The sequence below is a fragment of the Sinocyclocheilus rhinocerous genome, unplaced genomic scaffold (assembly GCF_001515625.1).
Source record: "Sinocyclocheilus rhinocerous isolate Xijiao unplaced genomic scaffold, SAMN03320098_v1.1 scaffold7907, whole genome shotgun sequence".
NCBI classification, from domain to species: domain Eukaryota; kingdom Metazoa; phylum Chordata; class Actinopteri; order Cypriniformes; family Cyprinidae; genus Sinocyclocheilus; species Sinocyclocheilus rhinocerous.
The window spans coordinates 4,954-15,247 of NW_015663009.1; the positions used below are offsets into that span (position 1 = coordinate 4,954).

Below are 10,294 nucleotides of genomic sequence, written 5' to 3' on the forward strand. Positions count from 1 at the left end.
TTTTGTAAAGCGTATTGAGAATTTTTTTTTAATAATGCAAAATACATGATAAAGTTAATTGTAAGTAGTAACAGAAGCAGTAGCGAAACACCGTCAGTTTTCTTCCTGAAGTCAGTGGAGTGTTCTGTTCCTGATGATCGCTCGTCACGTGATGTTGATTGTTAATAACAGACAGCGGCGGTGTGTGTGTGAAGTGCTGCAGTACCGGCGGCGCTCGGCAGGCGGCAGTGCTCCGGCGCTCACTCACAGCAGCGGAAGCGGCGGCGCAGCGCGCTGAGTTCGGCGACAGTAATGATGATGATGATGATGATGGACCCGCTGGACGCGGTTCTGGACGAGGTGGCGCTGGAGGGTTTGGACGGCATCAGCATTCAGACCCTCTGGCTGCGGCTGCGGAGTCGACAGCCCGAGTTCGGTCTGAATCTGGACCCGCTCAGTCAGCAGTTCATCTGGAGCTGCTTGATCCGAACCGCGGAGATCCGCTTCTACCTGCTGCCGGAGAACCGGAGAGCCGTGACTCTACACGACCGGTACCGCTCTTTACTGCAGTACACACTCTGACCATCACCTACAGTACACACCGAGTGATCGCTGCAGTAACACTGTAAATACTGAGGAGAAGTTCTGCAGCTGTAGTGCTGAAGTAAACAGATGTCTGAAATAGAAACTAAGCACATTTCCTAGTTCAGAGCTGTTTTGAAGATGAAGAACAATTGTGTGTACCATCTAGCATTAATATAATTAGTATTATTAATAATTATGTTGTTCGCAGGTCATATTGACCCCCAAAAATAGTAAATAGCAACACAATTATGATGTAAATTAAGTTGTAATTACTGTAAACATCATCATATTATTAATTAATATTATTTACAAAAAAAATAAAAAATATGAAATACAATAGATGTTTTTAGAAGTTGTTAAGTGTATGTTGTTGTGTGTGTGGAGGTTTGTGGAGGTGGACCGGGACACGGGGATCCAGGAGCTGTAAATACAATAGATGTTTTTAGAAGTTGTTAAGTGTATGTTGTTGTGTGTGGAGGTTTGTGGAGGTGGACCGGGACACGGGGATCCAGGAGCTGCGAGAGCTGCGAGAGGCCGAGCCGCTGGAGGTGTACCCGGTGAGCGTGGTGACGGGTGCGGCCGGGGTCCAGGGCTCCTGTCTGCTCTTCAGAGAGCGTGTGGATGTGAGCGAGCAGACCCGGAGCGCTGAGCTGACTCTGGAGCAGGTGCAGAGCCGGTGAGAGCCAGGGCTGAGCCATACTCACACAGCACATCACATCAGACCCATCACACCGTGTGTGCTGACTCCTGAAGTGTGTGACATTCTGTGCGGTGGTCTGCTCACACTGAGAGAAATTCATCTTTCCCAATAAGTATAAACTGATTTTTACATTTTATGGGCATTTTTACCTTTTTACCAAATTCTTACATTTGATCAGTCAATTAGAATAAGACATTTGGGCTGTTACCGAGCAAATTAAATCAGTATCAGTAAAATGTATCTTTGTAATGCAGAGGAAACACAGAAGCTGCATCTGAAGAGGCGTTTAGATGCATTTACACCAGGGTTCCTCAATTAGTTTTATTATATATATATTATATTATAACAAAGATATCACTCACTCAAAACTGTTCAGTCCATTCACATCTGAATCATCTATTTTTCGTGTCCACTTTTCTTTTCTACACACTCGGCATGTTTTTGCGGTCACGTCGTATCTACACTGGACAAAGCATTGCAGATCATTTGAACGTTGTGTCAGTACGTTATAAACAGAAGGAGTCAGCGGTTTACTGTCGGGGATTTGTCGTGTCGCGCCGCAAGACAGCATCACTGATTATAACCAGTTCTTGTATTTTATTGCACCGCTCGCGTCCGGTGTAGAAACGATGTAAGTTAATGTAGCTTTCTGATGCTGCGTTTGAATTTTCATGCCACATTATTTGAAACTAGCGCGGGCCGGACTTTTTTCTCTCACGGGCCGGATGTGGCCGCGGGCCGCCTATTGAGGAACCCTGGTTTACACACTGTTTAGTGCAGGACATGAATGCATTTAACCTGCAGTTACACATGCATAAATAATGTTTTGATATTTTAAACATAAAAAGTTAAATACTGATATTTGAAATTATTTGAATAATAAAAGATACTTTAAATGTGAAATTAAAACCGCCAATAGGTGGCAGCAAGTCACTGTTAACAAGTGAGTCATTGCAATTGAACCGAATCATTTAAACGCTTGATTCATTCAGAAACAAAACAGCGTTATGTTGCTCAGAGACGCAAAACGGCGCTGTAGCTGTACAGCAAAAACAGGCAATATGGCGTCTAAAACGTAAGTCTCTTATTTAACTTTTTGTTTATTGAAATGTTGTAAAAAATCTATATCACATTTGTAATTATGGTAATTTTTGGAGATAAAAACAGCACTCTTCATGTGTAATTGATTAACTATATGAAGTGGAATAAATATATACATTTTCTGCCCCCATGTCTTGAATTTTGTGATCATTCTGAATGTGTTAGACTGAATCATGCAGTGACAGAACACGCTCTAAATGCGCACTAGTCTGGACTTGACGTAATGTGTGCACTCTGTAGGGCTGTTTTGAACGGTTTTTGCGAAATACTCAACAATGTCAATCAAATCACACATCGTTAAAACAAGCATTACAATATAATGTCAGACGATATGATCGCAGCCCCCTGCGCTGTCGTCTCTGTGTCCTGCAGGTGGGGCGAGCGGCTGGTGCTGGTGGCGTCTCAGGAGCGGCGCTATAGAGCTCTGATCGGAGCCGAGGGAGACCCCGAGCTCAAGCTGCCCGACCCGTGCTACTGCATCCTGGAGAGACTGGGCCGCGCTCGCTGGCAGGGGGAGCTGCAGAGAGACCTGCACACTCGCATCTTCAGGTGACACACTATACACACTCTCACTCACACTATACACACACACTCACTCACGCATCTTCAGGTGACACACACACATGTTTGTTTTGCTATCTTATTGAGGACATTGCATAGACTTTCAGTGGTTTTCTATCAGGTTAATGATTTTTTCTATCCCCTAACTCGACCCATTGTGTGATTGGTCAGAATGGATGCGGGGAAGATGCATTACCTGAGGAGGACTCTGGACAGGAATGGGCTGATCACGCTGCAGTCACACGTGGCTCGCCTGCCGTCTGGAGCACAACAACACTCCCTGCTGCTGCTGCTCAAGCGCTTCCACGTAGACAGGTGAACACACACTCACGCACGCACACACGCACACACACACACACACACTCACACACTCTCACACACACACACTCTCTCACACACACTCACACTCTCTCTCTCTCACACACACTCACTCTCTCTCTCTCACACACACTCACTCTCTCTCTCTCACACACACTCACTCTCTCTCTCTCACACACACTCACTCTCTCTCTCTCACACACACTCACTCTCTCTCTCTCACACACACTCACTCTCTCTCTCTCACACACACTCACTCTCTCTCTCTCACACACACTCACTCTCTCTCTCTCACACACACTCACTCTCTCTCTCTCACACACACTCACTCTCTCTCTCTCACACACACTCACTCTCTCTCTCTCACACACACTCACTCTCTCTCTCTCACACACACTCACTCTCTCTCTCTCACACACACTCACTCTCTCTCTCTCACACACACTCACTCTCTCTCTCTCACACACACTCACTCTCTCTCTCTCACACACACTCACTCTCTCTCTCTCACACACACTCACTCTCTCTCTCTCACACACACTCACTCTCTCTCTCTCACACACACTCACTCTCTCTCTCTCACACACACTCACTCTCTCTCTCTCACACACACTCACTCTCTCTCTCTCACACACACTCACTCTCTCTCTCTCACACACACTCACTCTCTCTCTCTCACACACACTCACTCTCTCTCTCTCACACACACTCACTCTCTCTCTCTCACACACACTCACTCTCTCTCTCTCACACACACTCACTCTCTCTCTCTCACACACACTCACTCTCTCTCTCTCACACACACTCACTCTCTCTCTCTCACACACACTCACTCTCTCTCTCTCACACACACTCACTCTCTCTCTCTCACACACACTCACTCTCTCTCTCTCACACACACTCACTCTCTCTCTCTCACACACACTCACTCTCTCTCTCTCACACACACTCACTCTCTCTCTCTCACACACACTCACTCTCTCTCTCTCACACACACTCACTCTCTCTCTCTCACACACACTCACTCTCTCTCTCTCACACACACTCACTCTCTCTCACACGCGCACACACACTCACTCTCTCACACGCGCACACTCACTCTCTCACACGCGCGCACACACACTCACTCTCACACTCACTCTCTCACACGCGCGCACACACACTCACTCTCTCACACGCGCGCACACACACTCATTCTCTCACATGCGCACACACACACTCACTCTCTCACACGCGCACACACACACACGCACACGCATGCTACGCTGATGTGATGCGGCTCACTGACCGGCTGTGTGTGTGTGTGTCAGGAGGAGTAAGTATGATATCCTGATGGAGTCCACGTCTAACTTCCTCTCTGAGCTGCCTGACAAGACCGGCATCATGATGAAGATCCGGGAGCAGCTGGTGACCACCGTATTATCCTTAATCTTATAGTTACTGTCATATTTACAGATAACTATAATGTTAACAGTGATGATGTCTGCAGCGGTAATGAGACGATGATGGTGATGATGTGGTAATGTTGCATGTTGTTGTGTGTAGCGTGTGAGCGAGCGCACCTTTAAGCGCGTGTATCAGTACATGATGGCTGCTAAGATGGTGAGCGTGGTGAGGATTCCTCTGAAGGAGCTCGACCCCGGCGGAGGCCCCTTCAAAACGCTTCGAGGTCAGAGGTCGCACCGCAGTCTAGCTCGTCTGATTGGAGCAGGCGCAGCGCTGTGAGCTGATGGGCTCGTGTGATTGGTTGTTAGGCACTGACGTGTTCGTGCGCTGTCTGAAGCTGCTGAAACCGTACGGACAGAAGGAGGTGGAGGAGGAGGAGGACGAGGAGAACAACGATGAAGACGGAGATGTGTGCGCCAGGAGGAGCGTCCTCAGCGAGCCGCGCATCATCGAGCGAGACATGCTCACGCAGGCCTACGACATCGGTCAGACATCGCTCGCTACTCACGCTTCTCTCGCTGCATACTGCAGCCTTCAGGCCATAACGATAATAACTATAACGATCAGTATAATGACGGCTATAACCTTAACGATAACTATAATAATAATGATGATGATAACCATAAAGATAATGATACCTATAACGACAGCTAATGAAAACTATAATGTAGTTCTGTCAACTGATTAATCGCGATTAATCGCATCCAAAAAAGTTTTTGTGGTAACACTTTATTTTTAGTTGTCCTTGTTACAAGTTACATGTACTTACTATTATAATAACAATAAATTATGCATAATTACATGCAAGTAACTCTAAACCAAACCCTAATCCGGACCCTAACCATATAGTAAGTACATGTAGTTAATTAATATTACTCAGTATTTAATTGTATAATTAAAAGGCTGCCACTAACGACTATTTTTATTTCGATTAATCTATCGACTAATTTATCGATGAATCTAAACGATTAATTTCCCGAACAAAAAAATCAACAATTTTACTTACGAATATTTTATTAAACCAAATGAAATCCAAATTTCTATGAAATCCTTTTTTTAAAGCAAAAGTAAAGTGTAACATAAAATGCAAGCAGCAAGTGTCCATCTCATAGTCCAAATCACTGAAATCAGAGTTCAGTATTATAGTGTAAGAATGGCAACATGTCCACGTGTTCTAGTCTACTAATATAAAAATTATAAGCAAAAGACGCGAGCAAAATGAAGTCGAGGATTTGTAAAAATCGAATAGTCGAATAAAATCGACGAATCGTGACAGCCCTAATATAATTACACTGTAACAAGGACACCTTAAAATAAAGTGTAACCGATGTTAACAGTAGTGATAACTGTAACAATAACTATAATGTTAACTATAATACCTATAACTATAACAATGTTAACAATAACTATAACAATAACTATAACAGTAACTATGTTAGTGATAATACCTATAACGATAACTGTCATGTTAATGATAATACTTATGACTATAATGATGTTAACTATAACGGTTAACAATAACATCTATAATGATAACTATATTATTAACAAATTTAAGTTATAGTGATAATGAAAACTATAATTATAAATGTAACAAGAACTTTAATAATAACTATAATGATAACTTTAATTGTAGCATTAACTCTAATAACTATGTTAATGAAAGATCGATATCATGAACATTATAGTTATCGTTATAGGCGTTGTTAGAGTTACCATTATCATTATTGTTAACCGTGATGATAACTATAGTAATGACTTTACTGCTAATGGAAACTGTATTAGCGTGCACACCATGGACCACCATGTGTTTATTGTAAGCGCAGGCTGCGGTTTTGTCGCTATCGTTATAGTTCTCTAGAGTTTGAGAGATGGTTCTAGCTCTACGGTGACACCAGTGGGCGTGTCTTTGTGTGATGTGTGCGCTGTGATTGGCTGCTGCAGTGGTGTCGACCGGGACCAGAGGGATCTCTCAGTCGGCGCTGCGAGGACGACTCAACCTCGGGAAGCTGGAGGGACGCATGATCTGCAGATTACTGGAGCGAATCGGCATGATCAAGGTAACAGACGCGCGGATCTCACACACTTCCCCACAGCGTGAAGCAGGCATTTATCACTAGTGAGGAGAGCGAGTCCAGCTGACGGACAAGAAGAGGGAGCTGAGACAGACAAGACCATAGCAGATGAGTTAGTTTAGAAACCAAATGCAAAAGCACCTGTTTGCCAATATTTTGGAAAACCTGTTGACTTTTGCCGTTCATCTATAGTGATTTTGGAAGTTTTTTTAGACATCCGTTTCTTATTTAATTGGTTCCTCAGTGTTTGATTTTTACTTTATTTAAACTTTGTGTACTTTATTTATTTTATTTGACATCAAGGTGTATGCCGTGTATGCCTCCAAGCTTTCTTACTTGTTTTGCTAATACGCGTTCTACATTTCTTATTTATTATTTTCCACAGTGTTTACTTATTTTCAGTTTTGTACCTCTTTAAACTTTGTGTAAGATATTTGTGATTTTATATTGGACATTTTTATTTGTTGTGTTAAAGTTCTATGATTTTATATGTAGGTTAAGTGAGTTGGACGTTGTATTTTGTTGTTGCTTCGCTTCGCCGCTATTTTGAAAGTGAAAGTAAAATTCGCACTGTGCTTTAAGCTATTTAAAAGCAAGGGAAAGAGGGAAAACACAAACAAACTAAAAACGAACAATCGCTTTTACGCCGAATTGCCGCTAATTTGAAAGTGAAAAGAAAATGCGCATGCCATTTTTGCAAGCTATTTAAAAGCGAAGGAAAGCGAGGAAAAGACGGAAAACATAAATGAACTGAAAACAAAAAATTGCTTTACGTTAAATTGCCACTAATTTGTAAGTGAAAGTAAAAGTGTTTGTGTGTGTTTTTGTGTGTGTGTGTGTGTGTGTTTTTGTGTGTGTGTGTGTGTGTGTGTGTGTGCGTGTCTCTGTGTGTGTGTGTGTGTGTGTGTGTGTGTGTGTGTGTGCGTGTATCTCAGGGCTTCATGGAGGACGAGGGCCGGCAGAGAACCACCAAGTACATCAGCAAGCTGTTTGTGGAGCAGAGTCAGCTCAACCAGCAGTTCACTAAAGAGCGGCAGCGCAGCCAGCACCTGCGCGTCACACACCTCTCCGAACCCGAGCCCCAGAGCCGAGCGGAGCCGGGGCCCCCCGCCGGGGCCCCTGAGCAGCAAGTGAAGAAAGCGCCGCAGAAAACACACATACCCAAGCAGCTCAAACAGCCCAAACTCAGCTTCAGCAAACAGGCCACGCCCCCCAAAAGTGAGTGACCAATCACGGCTCGTGTGCGTTTTAACGGATGTGATGTTGGTTTTGATCCGTGCTTGTGTCCTTCAGAGAAGTCCTCGGCGCGAGTGGGTGGGGCTAAAGCCTCTCAGAAGGCTGAGGCTGCTGACTCCGCCCCCAGCACGAGCGCCAGCCAATCACAGCAGCCGGAGGATACGCAGCCGGTGATTGTGGAGGTGCTGACGGAGGTCAGTGTGAGTCTGTGAGAACGCTAACGATGATTGTAATGTTAACAATAATGTTAATAAAGATAGATGATAACTGACAGTGACTGTAACAATAACAGAAACTATAACAATAACTATAACTATAATGTGAATAATAACTATTGTGATAACTGTAATGTTAACAATAACCATAACCTTGATAATGATGATGTTAGTGATAGTGATGATAACTCGTGTGTGTGTGAGTTTTGCTGAGCAGGTTTGTTGTTTCCGCGAGACTGACGGTGTGTTTCTCAGCAGAAGTGGAAGAAGGCGGAGGTTCACGAGACGTATCGCCTGCTGAAACGCAAGAACATGATCATCGAGGCGGTGCGCTGCAGCAAGATCATCGAGGGCTTTTACACGTAAGAATCTCGCTCGCGTGCTCTCACCGCTGGGGACACGGCAGATGAACAGACGTGTGTGTGTGTGTGTGTCAGGCTGCAGAAGCTGCTGACGGAGGAGGAGAAGAAGGACGGCATCAGCACCAAAGTGTGTAAGAAGAGCGTGGTGAGGCTGATCCGCTCGCTGTCTCGAGAGGGGCTTCTCAAACTCTACAGGACCATCGTCATACAGGACGGAGTGCAGAAGAAGGTGCTCGCACACACACACACATACACACACACACACACACACACACACACCACATATACACACACACAAGACATCACACACACATACACAAGACATCATACTCACACACACACACACTCACACACACACACTCACTCACACACACACACACACACAGCACACACAGCACTGATACACACGTGTGTGTTATGAACGCTCAGGTGGAGTTCGTGGTTCACCCGTCTGTGACGCCTGATGACCCGCTGCTCAAAAGTGCTATAGAGCAGATCCGCCTGCGCATGTCCAGCTCTGCCTCGGCCGCCCGGTGAGAGACAGCATTACCCACAATCCCCCACTCTCACATACACCACTTAATGTAGATTAATACCTTTATTCATCTAGGATGCATTAAATTGATCAAAAGTGACAGCATATTAGAATGATTTCTGAAGATCATGTGACACTGAAGACTGGAGTAATGATGCTGAAAATACAGCTGCGCATCACAGAAATAAATTACAGTTTAACAGATATTCACACAGAAAACAGCTGTTTTAAATTGTAATAATGTTTCAGAAATTTTACAGTATTTTTGATGAAATTAAGCAGCCTTGCTGAGCAGGAGAGACTCTTCAGGAGCATTAACTGACTGAGTGCTCGCTGTGTTTCTGGTCAGCGCTGAGCCTCAGCCGGAGAAGCCGAAGCCCAGCGCTCCGGAGGGGAAGGAGAGTAAAGCGTCGCGAGCGTCTCAGAGCAGCGGCCTGAAGAAAGTGTCCGAGCAGATGGGCGTCAAAACGCTGAAGTCCTTCAAGCCGGTGCTGGGTACGGAGCTGAGCTGACCGCCGCAGACTAAACTACACTCTCGTCCATCGCTCCGTAACTCCAGCTGTGTTCTGTGTCAGTTCCAGGACTCGGCCGCTCCATGGGCTTCCTGCCCAAGATGCCCCGTCTGCGCATGGTGCACTCCTTCCTGTGGTACCTGATCCACGGCCAGCCGCTGCGCCGCTGTGCTCCGGACGCTCCGCCGCCAGAGGAGGACCCCTGTGTGACTGAAGGACAGTTCAGGGGTGAGTGTGGGTCAGGGGAGGGCTGGCGATCTCTAGGCACCTCACGATTCCACTCGATTCAGAGGTGCTGCGGTGCAATGATAAAACCATTATCCATGCATCTCTTGTTTTGAAGGGATAGTTCACCCAAAAATGAAAATTCTGTCATCAATTACTCACCCTCATGTTGTTCCAAACCCATAATACCTTCATTCATCTTCAGAACACAAATTAAGATATTTTTGATGAACTCTGAGAGCTCTCTGACCCTCCCATAGACAGCAAGGATCCTTACACTGTGTGTCTCTGTCTGTCTGTGTGTGTGTGTGTGTGTGTGTGTGTGTGTGTGTTGTGTGTGTGTCTGTGTGTGAGTGTGTGTCTTTGTGTGTGAGTGTCTGTGTGTGTGTCTCTCTCTGTCTCTGTCTGTCTGTCTGTCTGTCTGTGTGTGTGTCTGTGTGTGTG

General features: G+C 45.2%; 1 protein-coding gene across 1 annotated transcript in view; it reads left to right on the top strand.

Moving 5' to 3' along the window:
• Positions 1-223: 223 nt before the first annotated feature.
• The window catches only part of gtf3c1 (general transcription factor IIIC subunit 1), a gene marked incomplete at its 3' end in the record, with an annotated part of 21,496 nt that continues 11,425 nt past the window's right edge, over positions 224-10,294 (top strand). Inside the window, exons 1-15 of the mRNA XM_016539018.1 lie at positions 224-530; positions 1,043-1,240; positions 2,738-2,914; positions 3,098-3,241; positions 4,555-4,651; positions 4,790-4,913; positions 4,999-5,175; positions 6,635-6,750; positions 7,701-7,983; positions 8,059-8,201; positions 8,475-8,578; positions 8,654-8,807; positions 9,008-9,111; positions 9,463-9,608; positions 9,689-9,853. Of these exons, the coding sequence (XP_016394504.1) occupies positions 292-530; positions 1,043-1,240; positions 2,738-2,914; positions 3,098-3,241; positions 4,555-4,651; positions 4,790-4,913; positions 4,999-5,175; positions 6,635-6,750; positions 7,701-7,983; positions 8,059-8,201; positions 8,475-8,578; positions 8,654-8,807; positions 9,008-9,111; positions 9,463-9,608; positions 9,689-9,853 (2,371 nt within the window). The remainder of the gene's footprint in view (positions 531-1,042; positions 1,241-2,737; positions 2,915-3,097; positions 3,242-4,554; positions 4,652-4,789; positions 4,914-4,998; positions 5,176-6,634; positions 6,751-7,700; positions 7,984-8,058; positions 8,202-8,474; positions 8,579-8,653; positions 8,808-9,007; positions 9,112-9,462; positions 9,609-9,688; positions 9,854-10,294) is intronic.